This window comes from Akebia trifoliata, chromosome 7 (genome assembly GCF_017979445.1).
Source record: "Akebia trifoliata isolate Shusen 1 chromosome 7, ASM1797944v1, whole genome shotgun sequence".
Classification (NCBI taxonomy): domain Eukaryota; kingdom Viridiplantae; phylum Streptophyta; class Magnoliopsida; order Ranunculales; family Lardizabalaceae; genus Akebia; species Akebia trifoliata.
The window spans coordinates 2,753,302-2,773,273 of record NC_141381.1 but is presented as its reverse complement, the minus strand read 5'-3'; the positions used below and the strand labels follow the sequence as shown (position 1 = coordinate 2,773,273).

The window sequence follows — 19,972 nt, the reverse complement described above, 5'->3', positions numbered from 1 at the left end:
ATTAAAAAGGCCCGGGGGCCCAAAAAACTCATGCTATCACACTCCTCTTTAATCTTAAACTCTAGTGAATTTCCTACTCAAAAACCCTTCTTCACAAAATCTCCACTCTCCTTTTTCCCATTTAAGTTATAACTGAAAAAAAAAAAAAAAAAAAGGAACTTCATTAAAAATCTAAGAAGAAGAAAAATAACCAAGTACATAACATAGGTTAGGATAAAATTTAATTTCAATTATTGCATTCCCTACTCATCTTTTTTATCTCTATCCCTCTCACTTTAATTTCTCAACTTTGTATTTAAATTTACTTATTGCAATTATGTAGTGTAAGCACTCTTGAATGACAATGGTGGTTAGAGAATAATCATTTCATATGAGCTAATCTCCCCTTCTATGTCCATAATAAGTTCCCTAGAAAATATTTGCATGCATTCACATTACAAACATCCACTCATGCATTCATCCTCAAGGAAAGACTATAAAAAAATATCTTCTTCATAGGATAATTCCCATAAGCTATTTTTAATATTAACATCTCTTTTCAAAACATGGGTTAGCGGTTTTGGAATGGGCTGATTTTTTGTGAGGATGATCTCTACGGTGAGGAGATCATCATCACCAAAAATCAGCTCATTCCAAAACTTCTAATCCCATCAAAAATGGTTTACAAAAAATGGACGGTCCACGGTTTTTCAACTTGTAAACATGGGGCTAGAAGTTTTGGAATGGGCTGATTTTTGGTGAGGATGATCTCCTCAGCCCATTCCAAAACCTCTAACCCATGTTTTGAAAAATGTTTGTTACTCGACGGGACCCATATATATATATATAGATAGATAGATATTTCCATTTTTTTGTTGTATGTTTCATCATGTTTATTTTTATTTTTTTCTTTATATTCAAGGTTTATTATTATTATTATTATTTTGTGGGACGAATGTTTGTAATATTTATTTGTCAATTTTCACTTAAAATATGGACACTTTCACGCACATACACATTTCATGTCTTATTGCACAATTTCCCCCTAATATTTTTGAAAAAAATACTTGACCAAAAACAACAACAACAACAATGTAACCAAAATTAGTGACCAATGTACTAAAAACTTGGGAGCAAAAAACCCAAAAATCGAAACTAATATTTAAAAAGAAAAAATATGAATTTTTTTTTTAATCAAAATTTGATATAACTTTCGGTTGGAAAAATCTTTAAAAGATGATGTTTTCTAATCTCAATTTTTTATTAAACTTGTAGAACTTTTCGTTATCTTTCAAATGAGTATAAATTTGCCAAAATCCGACGTTGAAATAAAAAGTTATGGTCTTTTTACAAATATTGTGCAAAAATTGATGTTACCAACATTGCTCTCAGGGTTTTGACAATGCACTCGATTTTGGAACATTATTCTTGGTTTTGGGGCACATTATCATTAAAATGCATTAATTTTAATCTTTCAAGCACATCAATTAATGCCTTTTTTTTTTCGAATTATTAAACTCTAATTTTTTTTTCCTTCGGCCGTTCAAATTTAATTTAAAAAGACAAAAAACAAACAAAGTTTTCATTTTATTAACTTTCTCCTATTACTAATTTTTTTATGACTCATTAGTTTGTTTTTCTTTTTTGTAGAAACTTTTTTTTTTTATTTTATTTTATGGGAATGCTCTTTTTTTTTAATAAATATTTTGGATGACCGTGAGAATGTTGGTAGACCTTAAATATTGATAGAGAAAAAAGAGGGACAAATATATGTTAAATTTTTTTGAAAAATGCCCAGACACACCCTACATTTTCGATACACACTATTAAAAGTGTTTTTTTTTTTTGCATTTCACACTTTCATGTCTCTTGTAGCTTACATGGTATTAATACATGGCCCAATCTTATTGTGAAATACAGAATCATTTGTGAATGCCACAAATTCCAGTCTTATGCATATATAATATATCAACTGGGACATTAATACCGTTTGATCAGGTGAAATCGAGAGATATGTCAATACACCCACTCTTATGCAATCTGAGCTTTTGTCATATTATAAGCCACATGATCAAATATTTTGAATGGTAATAATGTTATAGGTCACGACCTGAACATATATATTGTGAGTGTTTCGAAGTTACTTTTAAAGAAATTCAAATGCTGAAATCAACCATGCCCTCAAGATAATTAAACAATCATTTTAGCATTAGAGAATATTATACAAACAAGCGCACCAACCCAATAAAAAATCCATTCTAACTAAAAATCTAACAATAACCCAACCCATCTTAGTTCAACAATCATTATGGGCTAGGCCATTTTCAAAATGAAAAATGCTTTTACAAAATCCTATTTTAAAAGAAAAAATTTATCTTGACTCATTTGTTATTTTACACGGACCTTGGAAAATTATTGAAATACCATCTATGTGTCTTTTTAAGATGCCAACTCTAGGAAACAACCCAATTGATTGATTAGTCAAAAAGATTATTGCAGAAATGCATGTTGTTGAGAAGATTAATTTTGGGACAAACATGTTGAAATGTGCCTTTTACTTTCTCAAGTTCGAGGTAAACCGGTTCCCACTTGGGTGATGATGTGGGACTAAGGCAGTCATCTACATTTACCCCTCCCCCGTCGCACTTGTGCAAGTGGTCCTCAGTGGAGTCACCAAATGTGGATTGGATAAGGGCAAGTATGTGATACTGTCCGTTACGAGTGTATACAATACAATTATGTGTAGTCATGAACAGATGATCAAGATGATTGCAAGTGATCAAAATCAAGACAAATTGAATGAATGACTTAATTATTGAAAGCAACTGTGTCTGGCATTTATAGCCTTACAGAATCTTAATTGAATGAGTAAAACAGCCCACTATAGCTCAACTAATGCCATGTGGTGAAACAAAGAACTTTTCAACTAAACAACTCTAATATTAAGGGATTTATTCTAACAGAAATATCCTAAATAGAAATCCTAAAAATAAGGCACTTCTCATCATTCCCTCCCTTAAACCAACTGCTGTGCAAGCAGTTAGTTTACTCTAGGCATCATACATACTCCCAACTGATCTCGAAGTTTCAGAAATGCCTCCAACTTAAGTGGTTTAGTCATCAAATCTGCCACTTGATCTTGAGAACCACAATGTACAAGTTCAACAACTCCATTTCGAGTCAAGTCACGCAGAAAATGAAACCGCACATCAATGTGCTTATTGCGTCCATGCATAACAGGGTTTTTTGAGAGCTTGATAGTTGAGCTATTATCACACATCACAGTAGTGCAACCATCTTGTGCATGACTCAACTTCTCCAGAATCCTTCTCATCCACACTACTTGGCAAGCACAGACTGCAACTGCCACAAACTCGGCTTCAGTTGTTGAAAGAGTGACTATAGGCTGCTTCTTTGAAGACCAAGAAACTGCTCCTCCACTTAGTATAAAAATATAGCCAGATGTGCTTTTTCCATCCTCTAAGTCTCCTGCATAATCACTGTCAGTGAATGCAACTAACTCCTTGTTCCCACTTTTCTTGTAAAATATTCCATAATCAATAGTGCCCTTCAAGTATCTCAGTGCTCTTTTTGCAACCTGCAAATGAAATTTTGTTGGTTTGGCCATAAACCTGCTTATAAAGCTCACAACAAACATCATATTTGGCCTTGTAGCAGTGATATACATAAGACTACCTACTATTTGTTTATAGTAGGTCTCATCAGTTCTGTCACCTTCTCCATTTTTCAAAATTTTGAAATCAGGAACATTAGGATTCATCATTGCATTACTTTTTTCCATTCCAAAGCGTCTCAGAATCTCCTGTGCATATTTTCTTTGACAGACATAAATCCCATCATCCTTCTATAATACTTCTATACCCAAGAAAAACCTCATCTTTCCTAGATCAGTCATATCAAATACCTTCATCATTGACTCCTTAAACTCTAACATCATTTGCTCATCATCACCAGTAAAAATCAAGTCATCGACATAAATGTTAACAATTAAAATTTTACCTCTATTACTTTGCTTGACAAACAAGGTTTGCTCACTGATGCACCTTTGGAAACCTTCATGAGTAAAGTGAGCCTCAATGCGACTAAACCAAGCTCGAGGAGCTTGTTTTAGTCCATACAAGGCTTTATGTAGCTTGTAAACCTTGTGCTCACTCTCCTTCTGCTCATAGCCTCTTGGTTGCTCCACAAACACATCCTCACTTAATTCTCCATGGAGAAAAGCAGATTTAACATCGAGTTGATAGATGAGCCAACCTTTTTGTGCAGCTAGAGCAATGATCATGCGTATAATATCCATCTTTGCAACTGGGGCAAATACCTCTGTGTAGTCAACACCATATTGTTGAGCATAACCCTTTGCAACTAATCGGGATTTGAACTTATCCACCTTACCAAACTCATTAAGCTTGGTCTTATATATCCATTTCACTCCAATCTTCTTAGCTCCAGCTGGTAATTCAGTCAAACTCCATGTCTCATTTTTCTCAATTGACTTTATTTCAGCATCCATCGCTTTCCTCCATTTGGAACTCTTTATCGCCTCTTCATAGCTTAATGGATCAGCAGGAGCTACAACATATTCAACTCATTTTCTTCCTCTGATAGTCCTTCCCCAGAGACATAGTCTCTCATCCAAACAGGAGCATGTATCTCTCTTCTCTCATTTGGATTGACATCGTCTTCACTTGTTGTATTTGAAGAAGCATTTCCTGAGCCTTCAGTATCATCCTTACTTGTCTCAATACCTTCACTGTCATTTGCTTCATCTTCATCAGTGCCACTCTCTTCTTCTCCCCATTCCAAATCCATTAGTAACTGCTCCATGTAGCTCTTATCCCAGTCCCATTGTTTCTCTTCTTCAAAAATTACATCCCTGCTAACCACAACTCTCTTTGCAACAGGATCATACAACCTATAACCCTTGGATTCTTCACTTACACCTAGCAGTACACAACATAAGCTCTTGTTTTCCAGTTTGGTTCTTTTTACATCAGGCACATGGACATGTGCCACACATCCAAATACTCTAAAGTGTTCAATTGAGGGTTTCACTCCACTCCATGCTTCTTCTGGAGTTATGTCTTTAACTGCAAGAGTGGGACACCTATTCAACACATACATAGTCCAGTTCACTACCTCAGGCCAGAAAGTTTTGGGAATCTTCTTGTCTGAAAGCATGGACCTCACTAAGTTCATCACTGTCCTATTCTTCCTCTCAGCTACTCCATTTTGCTGAGGAGTGTGGGATGTGATGAGCTGCCTTTTGATTCCATTCTGCTTACAAAACTCATTGAATTCTATAGAGTTGAATTCACCACCTCTATTAGTTCTTAAACACTTAATAAACTGGCCAGTTTCTTTTTCTACAAGCCTTTTAAAATACTTGAATGACTGGAAAGCTTCTAATTTTTCTATAAAAAAATAGACCCATGTTTTTCTGCTATAGTCATCAATAAAGCACAAAGAATACCTTTTCTTGCTGTTTGAGATTGGTGTGATTGGGCCACAGATGTCAGCATGAATAAGTTGTAGCCTTTGAAATGCTCTCCACTGGCTCTTTTTTGGGATGGGATCTCTATGCTGCTTACCAACTACACAAGCAGTACATATTTTAGTTGGTGTAGGTAGCTGTGGTAATCCTCGAACCATTTTCTTGTATTGCAAGGTTCTTAGTCCTTTATGACTAAGATGACCATATTTGCAATGCCATAGATGTGAAATGTCTTGTGCAGGTGCATGGAAATAGGAAACTTCTTTGACTTGAGCCCTTGCCAACAGTACAAACATTCTATTAGCTGTCATCCTGGTTTGAATAATCAAACCTCTTACAGGATGATAGATCTTGCACATCCCTGTTTTGATAAGGATAGTTAGACCTTTTTCCTGTAACTGTCTTATACTTAGAAGATTATTCTTCAAGTCAGGTACATAAAACACATCTTTGACAACACGATGAAAGCCATCCAAATACAACTTGACATTTCCCTTCCTGAGCACTGTCATCTTTGTGTTGTTTCCAAGTTTTACTAACTGCTTAAACCCCTCATTCAGCTCACAGAACATAGCCTTGTCTCCACACATATGATTTGAGCACCCAGAATCCAAAAACCATGCATCTTCACGCCTAGCTTCATGTAACTCCACATGAGACATCAACAATATCTCTTTTTTCTCATCCAATTCAACATAATTTGCCTCCTTGTTCCAAGTAGGACATTCATATTGGAAGTGACCAAGCTTATGACACTGATAACACTCCACAGTGGTTTTGTCAAAGGCTTGACGCACTTTGCCTCTTCCCCCTCCTCTAAAACCACTTCTGCCCCGTCCTCTACCTCCAAACCTATCTTCAGATGTCACCTTTAGAGCTTGTTCTTCTCCATTACTTTTCTGGAACTTTTTTTCATGTACAATCAATGAACTTTGCAACTCAGCGATTGAGAGTACATCAATGTCCTTGGATTCTTCGATTGAACATACTATGTAATTGAATCTATCAGTCAAAGATCTAAGGATCTTTTCCACAATTGTTACATCTTACATCTGTTCCCCATAAATCCTCATTTTATTGGCAACAGTCATAACTCTAGCAAAGTATTCAGTAATGTTCTGACCCATTTTCATCTCGAGAGTCTCAAACTCTTTCCTCAGTGCTTGAAGAATCGAACGCTTTACTCTTGCATTCCCCTCGTATTTCCTTTTCATTGAGTCCCAAATCTGCTTCGAAGTGTTCTTCTCTAGGATGGTCTTCAGAATAGTCCTGTCAATTTCTTGAAACAGGTAATTTTTCACTTTCAAGTCCTTAAGCTTCAATTCCTCAAGTCTCTTGCGTTGTGCTTCAGTCACAACTGCTCCTGCCTCTGGCTCCACATAGCTTGTCTCAACCAAGCTCCAAAATTCCTTGGATCTCAAGAAATTCTCCATTAGCATGCTACAATGATCATAGTGACCATCAAAACGTGGTATGGATGGTTGGATGAAATTGCTATTGCCTTCGTTCGCCATCTCTCTCTCACTTACTCTCCTGTGTTTGCAAGTCACTCGAAAGACTGTGACTTTCCTTTTTCTCAAACCCAGTGGGGCCTCTGATACCAATTTGTTATGAACAGATGATCAAGATGATTGCAAGTGATCAAAATCAAGACAAATTGAATGAATGACTTAATTATTGAAAGCAACTATGTCTGGCATTTATAGCCTTACAGAATCCTAACTGAATGAGTAAAACAGCCCACTATAGCTCAACTAATGCCATGTGGTGAAACAAAGAACTTTTCAACTAAACAACTCTAATATTAAGGGATTTATTCTAACAGAAATATCCTAAACAGAAATCCTAAAAATAAGGCACTTCTCATCAATGTGTACTTACATAGGTTTAAAACACGTCACATTGGGTGAAGGCACATCACCCCATATGAGCCATTAGACCGGTTCCCACTTGAACAATGCGGGACTAAAGAAGTCATCTACAAGCTCAATGGAAGTTCGATCAAAATGAAAGTTTCTATTTCTTAAGGTTTTTATTTAAAGAGAAAGGGCTCCAAAACCAACATTCACAAGACTACCCTAGGCAACATTAAGAATTATTTTCCCTTCAAAAAATAGGCAACTTGAAAGGAGTACCATTTTGGGTACCAAAAGGTAAGGGATGGATCCGGAGTTGGAGGCACCATTTTTGGACCCCACTACCCAAAATGACAATCGACAGTCGGGAGGGGATGGGTATTGTGCTAGAGTTGCTCTTAGGCGTTGGACTTGAGAAGGTTTGTTGAGTTGCGATCCAAAACGGTGTCCCGTTTGTAAAGCAAATTCAGGTGCCTACGTGGCACATGCTTGTTGGAAACAAACACATTGGGATGGGTGCCATGCAAAATAGCTTCCTTTAAGAGTTCAATGTATCTCGAGCTCCTACCAAAACATGTCTCTTACATGTCATTTCTATGACATAGGAATGAGACAGCATTATAGATCCTAAGTCTCTTAAAAAAAAAAAATTTATATAACAATCATATACGTGGAAATTGGGATAGTTTTCCAAAAATATTTAACAAGAAGATATCTTAGATTCCCATAAAGATTAGTTTTTAAAAAATAAAATAAAACAAACTCATTCATCTTAACCTCTTCTATTTAAGTTATATATAAAAAATAAAAATAAAAAACAACTCAAATCCATTTTGAGTTAATACATATATTTAGTAGATTATATAGTAATATTAAGTTGAATTTTTTTTAAATAATATGTTTTTTTTTAAAGAAAAAGGTTTACAATGATAAATATTCTTTTCTCATTTGAATTTTGAGAAACGAAATCGATGGGTACCCTTTTTTTTTCGCAGTTCAGTTCTACTTATTTTAAATCTGGAACTAGAACTGACAATAATAATGGTTATGATTCTAAATACCTTCAAACCAAACCAAAACCAACCCATGCATTGACACCTCGTACTTGTTCATTAAAAATTTCAAAAATAAATAATAATGATTACAAAATTCTTTTACATTTTCTCCACTACTGACCTCTTTTAAGTTTTTAACTCACAAAAAGGCCTCAAGTCAAGATTTCGCCTTATGCTTCAATTTGGTTCGACCTGGCCTCGGGTACCAATCTGACTCTAATCAAAACTTTCAAAATTGGATTTTGGACTGAAGCAAGGCATCAAGACTAATTTGAACCAGCAATATCAATCATGCCCACACCGACAAAAACATCAGAACTAGGGCCATCAATAGGGCCCGCTGGCCTAGTATATTAACCCGGTCAACTCGAAAGATGATCTTGATATTGAGCCTGCAAAGGTAGCTAGGCCGGTTCATTAATTGTTAGTTGAACTTAAAGAATTCAGTGTGTGATGCTCCAATTTTTTTCTTTTTTTTTTCAATAGTTGGATCTGGGCTTGGACTTGGGATACAATTATATGCCAGGATTTATTACATACAAATTTCAAGGATACATCACTTATCCATATATAAGATAAATATCTTCCGTTGGATTTCATATTTACATGGTCAAGATCTTACCCCTTGTTTACTTGACCCGGTCAGCAATGGGCCTCATTGATAGTTGTGGGTGTCAAACTTCATCCAACTTCTATTTTCTAGTGTTAATTTTGCAGATATACAGATTAAGTTTGCTAATCGTTAGCTCAATTGAATCTGTGATTGTACACTAAGGATCAAATCAATATAAATTTTTGCTAAGTGAAGGGATTGCTTAGAGCGAGATCTCGTACATTTTCCTTTGTCAGTTATGTTTATATACTTTTTGAAAATCTCTGATTACATTATGTTTTATTTTACTTGTAATATATTCATAAATTATAACACGTGACCTCTTCAAAACCTAGTTGAAATTCTTTTGCTTACGATGAGCATGCATTTGTATTTTACTGTGGTATATGCAATTCATCTAATTGTCAGATCACATATTTTTTGTTTCATCATTTTTTGCTTATTACATATCAGTGTTTTAAAAATCGGACTGGCCCCATCGATCAAACCAGGTTGGACTAGACCTAGTAGCTTCTAATTTGTGAACATGAACCAGGTTTAACAAGTGATGACCCAGTTGGATTTGTGAAAGGATCGGTCCAATTTTTAGGTGATTTTTAACACTCTTCACAATTTTGTGAATATTTGAGATGCTTCTTGTGTTTTGAAATTGATGATATGCCCTCTTGAACTAATGTCTTGTCTTATAAATTAATGTAAATTGAACAAATTTAAAAAGATTTTAATTAATGGCCCACATGGATTGCAACGAGGCATAAATAAGATTACAACCCTTTAAAATCCATGCTTCTACTAGATTTAAAATAAAACAAAATAAAAAATCAATAATAATATTTTGACTTGATCCAAGCTTTAAAAATGGACTACCATTAAACTCCTAAATTATTTTCTTATTAATATTTTTTTATAAGTTTCTTAAAATCTTGTAATCTATATCATGTGGCATTTGATTATGTTTTTGAAGTTGAAGTTACTTGATTTTGGGAATCAAAATATTTACTTAATATTTTATTTTCGGGTCCAATCGATTGGACTGACCTGGTCAATCATACAGCTTCTTGTTATTAAAACCTTGTTACATATAATGAATGTCTGAGCTTAGCACAATGTGAAAAAGCCCAAATTTGACAGACCTAGAGGTCGAATTTTTCATTGTCAAATGTTTTTTTGACGGGCCGAAATTGTCAAATTAATGAAGGATGAGAGAAATTCGACAGCTCTACACCATCAAATCTGGGAACTCCAAGAATTTCGACTATCCTAGACCGTCAAAATTCAATTTCTAAATTTCGTGAGCCTTGGTCTGTCAAAATTTTCTGTCTAATTTTCCAGTTTTCACTTAGTGTTGAATCCCAATGTTGGACTCATCAGGATAATCCCTAGGGCACGTGTCGCAAAGTTTGTGGTTTCATGTTCTTGATGCTAGGACTATAGATGTGGATTCTCTTATATAGGGTATAACCAAACACTAAAGTTCTTGGATTTGGGAACTTTTCAAGATCCTACATTAACATAGAGTTGGTAGCAATTCAAATTCATGGTGTACGATTTCTCTCTTTGATATTGGACCTTAATGAGAAAGATATTGTATGGAGCAAGATTTTGAAATATAAACAGCTAAGAAAATGTATGGTGGCTGTGGTGCCAACCACAAGTCTCCATTGACCATATAAAACACACGAGTCTCTCTTGCTCTCATTAGAAGCTGCACCAAGAGTCCAAGTGCACCACCTCACTAAATTTAAACTTTTTGCTCATCTCCCCTTTGACGATAGCTTCTTTTTCTCTTTATCTTTGTCTCCTCTTTTTTATTTTATCCAATTTCTTCTACAAATGATTTTGAAGGTTGAGAAAATTCCTATATGTTGTTCATGTTCTTAGACAGCTCTTTTGAGTGGCCACATTGAAAAGCATTAAAACCTTTCCTACTATTTGCACTCCAAACTTTTGACCAAATTGTAACCACTATTTCAAGAATGGAATCCATGATTGGACTGAAAACTTGCAAGTTTGCTCAAGCCAATTTTTATTTATTAATTTAAATTATATATATAATAAATTTATTTGCAGAACACAATCATACCTTCCATCATACAGAGAACTAACATACGAAATCATGCATTCCATTAGCTAATCTGGGGAACAATCAAATCATCGATGGCATAATCTTTTATATATTTTTATAAAATGATTATAACTGTTGTATATTTTCAAAATAAAATAAGAATTTCTATAGTTTTTTGGTTTGTTTTTCTTAAGTTAGATTTTGAGGTTTTTGTGTATATAAGGTTTAGTCCCACATCGCTCACAAGTTAGAAAGTGGTGTACCTTATAAGTAATAGCCAACTTAGTTAATTGTATTTGTGTCACACCTTTAGGCTTTGATCCAGTGCTTCGAGGTGGTGCGAAGCACCACCCGCGCACGCGCACGTGCACGTGCGACGTGCGAAAGGGCGATTGGGCGTTTAGGGCGCATTGGGCGCTTTGAGGCGCACTTGGCACTTCGCATCGTCGCGAGGAGCTGGGGAGCCTTAAAGTTTTCGGGATACGAAACCATCCAACGGTGGTGGTTGATCCATCACGTGTGATGGATCGGGTGCGATCAGCACCGCACGATCAAGTTAGTATCCGATCGGGAACCGATCGGATACGATGGATCGAAATAATACGAAATTGAGAACGATCCGATGCATTGGATTAAGGTAGTACCTGATCAGGATGATCAGATGCGATGGATTGATATAGTACCTGATCAGTAACGATCGGATCCGTTAGATCAAATGGCAACTGATTGGACGCGATCAGAGCCACTAGATCAAACAGATTCAATTAAAAAGTATTAATTAAAGGACATGAGACACATTCTTTCGATAGGGTGCAATCTAGATCATTAGATCTCAGATAAGGCACAATCTAACGGCTATTAGACCAAGAGACATTATATCATGACTCATGGTCAACAGACACATAAATGGCTATAAAAAGCCAACCAGGATTCAGATTTCTACACCGAAAATTTCTGTATTCTCCTCTCTCTACGTTTAAGATATAGGCATCATCAGTTTGTTAATTTTCCGAGTGTTCTAGGCTAAATCAGATCGTACATAATCTAATTTAGTGTATTAAGTGTAAGGCTTCTTTGTATCCTGAAGGCATTTGTTCGTCGATCCCTTGTGTACTTTGGTTCAACCAGTAGGGGAGAATATTTGTCTAAAAGAGATCGAATCTTTTCGAGCCTAGAAGTTAATTTTCTTCTTCCATCGTCGTTTTACAACAGTTTTACAACAGTTTTAGACAAATTTCCTCTTATTCGATGGAGGCTTCGACATTTCATTCTCTCCAAATGATGAATCAAGACATGTCTCGTCTTGATCGATTTGATGGACAACACTTTACTAGATGGCAACAGAAAGTGTTGTTCTTTCTAACTACACTAAACATAGCCTACGTTCTAGATGATGATCTAGAACTCATTCCTGAGGCTACTCCAGAAGACAGTACGGAATTGAAAGAAAGGCGTAAGAAACAGAAGGCGGATGATTTTCTGTGCAAAAACTACATTCTTAATGCTCTCTCCAATTCGATTTACGATATCTACCGTACGATCAACTCAGCCAAAGATCTCTGGAAAGCCTTGGAGAACAAATACAAAATAGAAGAGGCAAGTAATCAAAAATTTCTTATTAGTAATTATTTTGAGTTTAAGATGTCCAACGATAAACCAGTTCTGTCCCAAGTACATGAACTTCAATTAATCGTTGGGGATCTTAAGATTGCCGGTATCGATCTTCCAGAAGATTTTCAAGTGGGAGCTATCATATCAAAGCTTCCTCAATCCTGGAAAAGTTACAAGAAGAAGATGAAACATGAGGAGAAGAAGTATACTTTGGAATCTCTACAACGTCACCTTCGTATAGAAGAAGATGTTCGTAATAGAGAACATAAAGATGAAGAAATAGAGAAAACCAAAGTTAACTTGATTGAGGGTGATAAGCCCAAGAAATTTGATTTTAGGTTAAAACCTAAGAAAACTTCCTCCTTTAAAAAGAAATCTGATAAAAACAAGAAGAAAAACAGCAAGTGTTTTTATTGTAATAAGCCTGGTCATTATGCACGAGAATGCCGACATCGAAAGAAGGAATTCAAGAAAGAAACAAATACAGTGGTGGTAGAGGAACCAATGATTGCAACAGTTTCCCATACTCGTTCACTTGCACATGTTGTGTCAAACAAAAGTGGTTGGTGGGTTGACACTGGAGCAACAGATCACTTCTGTAATGATAAAATTCTCTACACAAGATATGAACCTTGTGGTGAAGGTACAAAAGTGAAAATGGCAAACGGTTCACTTTCCAACATTCTCGGAGTTGGGACTGTGGGTCTTAGATTCACTTCTGGGAAAACTGTACTTCTTTTCAATGTTTTCCATGTTCCAGAACTCTCTAAGAATCTCGTGTCAGGAGACTTGCTTAATAAATCAGGTTTCAAGCTTGTATATGAATCGGATCGACTTACCTTGTCCAAGAACAATGAATTTGTGGGACATGGTTATTCTTGTAATGGCATGATACGCCTAAATTTAGATAATGAAATTTCTTCTGTTTTGTATGTTGTTGATTCATTATGTTTGTGGCATGGTAGATTAGGACACGTTAATTATGGTTCAATTAAACGTATGATTAATCTAGAACTTATTCCTAAGTGTAACTTAGAGAATATTTCTAAATGCCAAACTTGTGTTCAATCTAAGATAACTAGAAAATCCTTTAAATCCGTTGAAAGAACATCTACTATCTTAGAGCTTATTCATAGTGATGTATGCGATCTTAATAGTAAAACACGTGGAGGCAATAGATATTTTGTTACCTTCATTGATGATTACTCAAAGTACGCATATATTTATTTAATGAAAACTAAAGATGAAGTTTTTGAGAAATTTCGAATCTTTAAGGCAGAAGTTGAAAATCAACTTAACCATAAAATTAAGATTCTACGTTCTGATAGGGGTGGTGAATACTATCCAAATGAGTTCATTAAGTTTTGTGAAACTCATGGCATTATCCATCAAGTTACGGCTCCTTACACGCCGCAACAAAATGGAGTTGCAGAAAGAAAGAATAGAACTTTAATTGAAATGGTAAATGCTATGATAATTAGTTCAGGATTATCTTACTCGTTAGTGGGAGAAGCAATTCTTTCTGCTTGTTATATCATGAATAGAGTTCCAACAAAGAAAAATAATGTAACCCCCTATGAACTCTGGTTCAAAAGGAAGCCTAATCTTAATCGTCTCAAAGTGTGGGGGTGTCTTGCCTATGTAAGAAAACCCAATCCTAAGAGACCAAAGTTAGGAGTTAGAACCTACAAGTGTGTATTTATTGGTTATTCTCATAATAGCCTAACTTATCGTTTTTTAGATCTTCAAACTGGTGATATCATTGAATCTGTAGATGTAGAATTTTTTGAGGATTTGACTAAGTCAAGTTCTCATGATCCAATTTCTGAAAATTCTATTCCTAAACAGATTCATCAACCTGTTCAAAATAACACTAGTGGTGACCCAGGTCCTGATCAACAAGATCCTGAACCTAGGAGAAGTAAGAGAGCTAGAGTTGAACGCACATTTGGACCTGACTTTCTAGTTTATCTTGTTGAAGGAGATAAATATGAAGTCAAGAATATTACTAGGTTCATATTAAATGTAGAGAGAGATGAACCCTCTACATTTTCTGAGGCTATGAACTCAAGAGATTCATTATTTTGGAAAGAAGCCATTAATGATGAGATGAATTCGATTATTTCTAATCAAACTTGGGTTCTCTCAGATTTACCCCCAGGTGCGAAACCTATAGGGTGTAAATGGATTTTTAAGAAGAAATTGAACGCAGATGGATCAATAAATAAGTTTAAAGCTAGATTAGTTGCTAAAGGCTTTAAACAAAGACACGGGATAGACTATTTTGATACATATGCTCCAGTAGCTCGGATATCATCTATTCGACTACTAATTTCTCTTGCTTCAATTCATAAAATGGTTATCCATCAAATGGATGTAAAAACAGCTTTTCTAAATGGTGATTTAGAAGAAGAAATTTATATGGAACAACCGGAAGGTTTTGTCAAACCTGGTCAAGAAAAGAAAGTTTGCAAACTAATTAAATCACTTTATGGTTTAAAGCAAGCTCCTCTTCAATGGCATGAGAAATTTGATAAAATAGTCTTATCTTATGGTTTCAAAGTAAATGATGCTGACAAGTGCATTTACTGTAAATTTGAAAATAATGTTGGTGTCATTATTTGTCTCTATGTTGATGACATGTTAATATTTGGAACTAACATTGAATGTGTAGAAGAAATCAAAAAGTTTCTATCTGCTAATTTTGATATGAAAGATTTAGGGGAGGCTGACGTAATGCTAGGAATTAAAATCCTAAGGAAAGACAATGCAATGGTTTTGTCACAATCTCATTATATTGAGACAATTTTGAAAAAATATGGTCATTTTGATCATAAACCAGCCCCTACCCCTATGGATCCTAGTATCAAATTAATCAAGAATACTGGTCGTGCTAAAGCTCAATTAGAATATGCCAGTGTTATTGGGAGTCTTATGTATGCTATGCATTGCACAAGACCTGACATTGCACACGTAGTAGGTGTGTTATGTCGTTTTACTAGTAATCCAAGTACCGAGCATTGGAATGCAGTATCTAGAGTTTTAAGGTACTTGAAGGGGACTTTAGACTATGGACTACATTATCAAGGATATCCAAATGTACTTGAAGGGTACAGTGATGCAAGTTGGAATAATGTTGAGTCAAATTCAAAGTCTACAACTGGCTGGATCTTTACGTTAGGTGGAGCTGCTATTTCTTGGGCATCTAAGAAGCAGACTTGTATTTCGGACTCTACCATGATATCAGAAATGATAGCATTGGCAGATTCATGTAAAGAGGCAGAGTGGCTTAGAAATCTATTAATAGATATACCATTATGGAAGAAGCCCACTCCAGCTATAATGATCAACTGTGATAGCCAGGCAACATTGTACAAAGTTAAAAGTAAAGCGTACAATGGAAAATCAAGGCACATAAGCCTTAGACACAATTTTGTGAGACAATTACTCAAAAGTGGAGTAATTACAGTCGACTATGTGGAATCCAATAGGAATTTAGCGGATCCTTTAACTAAAGGACTTCCAAGAGATATGATATCTAAAACTTCAAAAGGAATGGGGCTAAGGTCTATAAAAAAAAATAAATCAATCACCTTTGATGGGAACCCAACCTTTGTCTTGAAATAGATAGACAAGGTTCAATGGGTACAAACAAGTCAAATAAGTGATTTAGCAGGACACTAGAACTAATTTACCCCACTTTCTAAATCTAGTGTTGGTTTCTGCAAGATAAAGGATGGATGCAAATCCTTAATAAGTTCTAAAATTTTTACTAGTGACTCGCAGAATCACTTCAAGTGAACTTACCTATATGAGTGAGGAAATCAGGCCGTTTCCTATGAAAACTAGACCGTTTCTAAAAGCACTCATGAAATTAAGATATAGCACATGGCCAGTAATGTGCAAAGCTAATAGAACACTCAACCTCATGGAGAAAAGTATGTGTGAAGAATCCGGCTCGTCTTTAACGGTCCTTGGTTCAAGATACGTTCACCACAGCACCTTGACAAAGCTCTGATTGTTTATACTAAGTGAAGGTTCAAATCCAAAAGATACCTCTCATCTATGTACTAATCTCTACGATGATGCCAAATTTTTTTGTAAATTGATGTAATCGTTTAATCGTTCTTTAGTTGTAAGAACTACGGAAGCTTGATCCCTATTTGGGTACGTAGGCAGCCATTTAATGGTGCAGCTGTTTTATTATTTATATATATATATTTTTCAACTATTTATATTTTGAAATAGTGGGGGATTTGTTGTATATTTTCAAAATAAAATAAGAATTTCTATAGTTTTTTGGTTTGTTTTTCTTAAGTTAGATTTTGAGGTTTTTGTGTATATAAGGTTTAGTCCCACATCGCTCACAAGTTAGAAAGTGGTGTACCTTATAAGTAATAGCCAACTTAGTTAATTGTATTTGTGTCACACCTTTAGGCTTTGATCCAGTGCTTCGAGGTGGTGCGAAGCACCACCCGCGCACGCTCACGTGCACGTGCGACGTGCGACGTGCGAAAGGGCGATTGGGCGTTTAGGGCGCATTGGGCGCTTTGAGGCGCACTTGGCACTTCGCACGTACGCATCGTCGCGAGGAGCTGGGGAGCCTTAAAGTTTTCGGGATACGAAACCATCCAACGGTGGTGGTTGATCCATCACGTGTGATGGATCGGGTGCGATCAGCACCGCACGATCAAGTTAGTATCCGATCGGGAACCGATCGGATACGATGGATCGAAATAATACGAAATTGAGAACGATCCGATGCATTGGATTAAGGTAGTACCTGATCAGGATGATCAGATGCGATGGATTGATATAGTACCTGATCAGTAACGATCGGATCCGTTAGATCAAATGGCAACTGATTGGACGCGATCAGAGCCACTAGATCAAACAGATTCAATTAAAAAGTATTAATTAAAGGACATGAGACACATTCTTTCGATAGGGTGCAATCTAGATCATTAGATCTCAGATAAGGCACAATCTAACGGCTATTAGACCAAGAGACATTATATCATGACTCATGGTCAACAGACACAGAAATGACTATAAAAAGCCAACCAGGATTCAGATTTCTACACCGAAAATTTCTGTATTCTCCTCTCTCTACGTTTAAGATATAGGCATCATCAGTTTGTTAATTTTCCGAGTGTTCTAGGCTAAATCAGATCGTACATAATCTAATTTAGTGTATTAAGTGTAAGGCTTCTTTGTATCCTGAAGGCATTTGTTCGTCGATCCCTTGTGTACTTTGGTTCAACCAGTAGGGGAGAATATTTGTCTAAAAGAGATCGAATCTTTTCGAGCCTAGAAGTTAATTTTCTTCTTCCATCGTCGTTTTACAACAGTTTTACAACAATAACATGTTGAAACTATATCAAAATTTGATTATTAAATAGGAGAATGATCCATTGAGTGATTGTATTTGAGATTTGTATCACCATTAAATTAGAGTCATGCTGGAGTGACTGTGCAAGGCATTGCGTTAGACAGTGTGCTAACGTCGAGGTGTGCACAGAACCATAAATGTTTTTCAATCGCATCTCTAGGAAAAACATCTATGGTTCTGTACACACCTCCATGCCAGCAGTGTCCCATGCAGTCCCTTCAGCATTTTCCTTCAAATTAATCGAGTAGTTTGCCATCTTGTTTCGTGCCTCTCGAGGTCATCATCGAAGCCTTTCCCTTTATCCAAAGTCACACCTTCTATCATTGAAAGTGTGCTCATATCCAATCTTACTATCTTAATTTATGTTCTTTTTGGTCTTCCTTTCTCTTTTAAAAAATTTAGTGTTTCCTCTAGCCAAGACTGTAAGACCTTCGTTACACATATCCAAACTATCTCAGACCATTTTTAGTAGTTTATCGACTATTGGAACTACTCCAACGTTTTCCCAAATGTGTGTTCTTCATGCATCCTAAGATGAGATTATGAAATTTGATGTTGATAATGTATTATCTATTCTTGTGCGGTAAAGATTTTACTACTCCTGAACAACGTGTTAAATATCATATTTTTCTCACAATTTTCTTTAATAATTATCATTTAAGGGGAATTTCAACATTCAAGATTCTAATGAGATGTTAACAAACTCCAAAACCTTGTATTTTTCATAAATATCCATGGAAAGAATTTCTATTTATCTTTTAAAGAAAAAATAAATAAATTTATTTGCAATAACATTTTTGTAGCTATATATCACTTAAAAAATAGCATTGTACGATAACAATAAAATCCTTACTTTTTGTACTAAAAGACAAATTATGACTATGTTTTAGAAGTACTATAAAAGCAAAAGCATGACTCTAGAGTTCGCTAACTTTGCATTGAAATCTTGGAAATCAACAATTTTCTATTTTGAGAGAATAACTACTATGTAGAATCTAGAGATAAATGTGAACCTTGAGAGTTAGAATTGCTAATTCTAGAAAATTAGGATGGGATGAACATAGTCTTATTATATAATGACCAACAAATTAAATAAGTTTCCTCATAGTGAAGTGGTAGCTCTCATGTATTCTAAAATAACAATTCAAATGTGGAAAGAGATTAGGGTTTCTATTTAAATGATCTCTTCAAAATGTTATTGATGTAAAAACTAGCTAATTGTTTCTCCATCCATTGGTTTCTATAAATGTTGTGGGTTAGTAAATTAGTGTATGATAGAACATCAAACTGTCTCCAAATCTTTGAGATAAGGCTTCGATGATGAAAGATGTTGTATCAACTACAGGAACCATGGTACACTTATCAATTGACTAAGATAAAGTTGTCTTTATTAAAGTGATCCTAAAGTATAATGTGTCACAATCTTTTGGACATCCTGAAAATCAGATTGATTAGTGACTTCTAGGCATTGATTTGACTTCCCCAAAAATGATAAAACCCAATAGCCAGAAACTAGTAATGAAAAATTCTTGAATCAAAGGATGAGAATTCTTTGGAGGTTGATTTTCATAAAATTAGCAAGTGGTGGGCCAAACATTCATTAAGTCAGTGAGTCGAAAGAAAGTACGTGGAGAAATATTTATCAAAATTTTAATTGGTATATTTAAGTGTAGTTTTTAATTCCCTCATAAACAAAGGAGTGGCTAGTTAATTTGATATAGAGCCTTTCGTTCAGACTCTAGTTCTTCCGAATCTTTCAAGTAGGGGTTATAGAATCTATTGTTAGATTTAGTTTGTTTTACGAAAGTGATTCTCTCGTAATCACAATAAGAAGTAAGCTACACTATGTTGGATTAGTATCTTATTACAATTTTGGAAAATATTAATTT

The 19,972-nt window shown here is 35.3% G+C and overlaps 1 protein-coding gene across 1 annotated transcript; it reads left to right on the top strand.

The window, feature by feature from the left end:
* Nucleotides 1-12,328: 12,328 nt before the first annotated feature.
* On the top strand, nt 12,329-17,300 carry LOC147397974 (uncharacterized). Its single transcript, XM_086448896.1, has 6 exons — nt 12,329-12,676; nt 12,788-13,001; nt 13,134-13,640; nt 14,433-14,852; nt 15,099-16,257; nt 17,141-17,300. The coding sequence occupies exons 1-6, from the start codon at nt 12,329-12,331 to the stop codon at nt 17,298-17,300; spliced, it is 2,808 nt and encodes a 935-aa protein (XP_086305022.1).
* Nucleotides 17,301-19,972: the final 2,672 nt, after the last annotated feature.

Bases quoted from the DNA above. Each gene is read 5' to 3' on its own strand.
- LOC147397974 (XM_086448896.1), top strand. From the start codon at position 12,329: ATGGAGGCTTCGACATTTCATTCTCTCCAAATGATGAATCAAGACATG. The intron at 12,677-12,787 runs GCAAGTAATCAA...GGGGATCTTAAG, and splicing joins ACAAATACAAAATAGAAGAG to ATTGCCGGTATCGATCTTCC. The intron at 13,641-14,432 runs GTTTGTGGCATG...ATCGTTTTTTAG, and splicing joins GTATGTTGTTGATTCATTAT to ATCTTCAAACTGGTGATATC.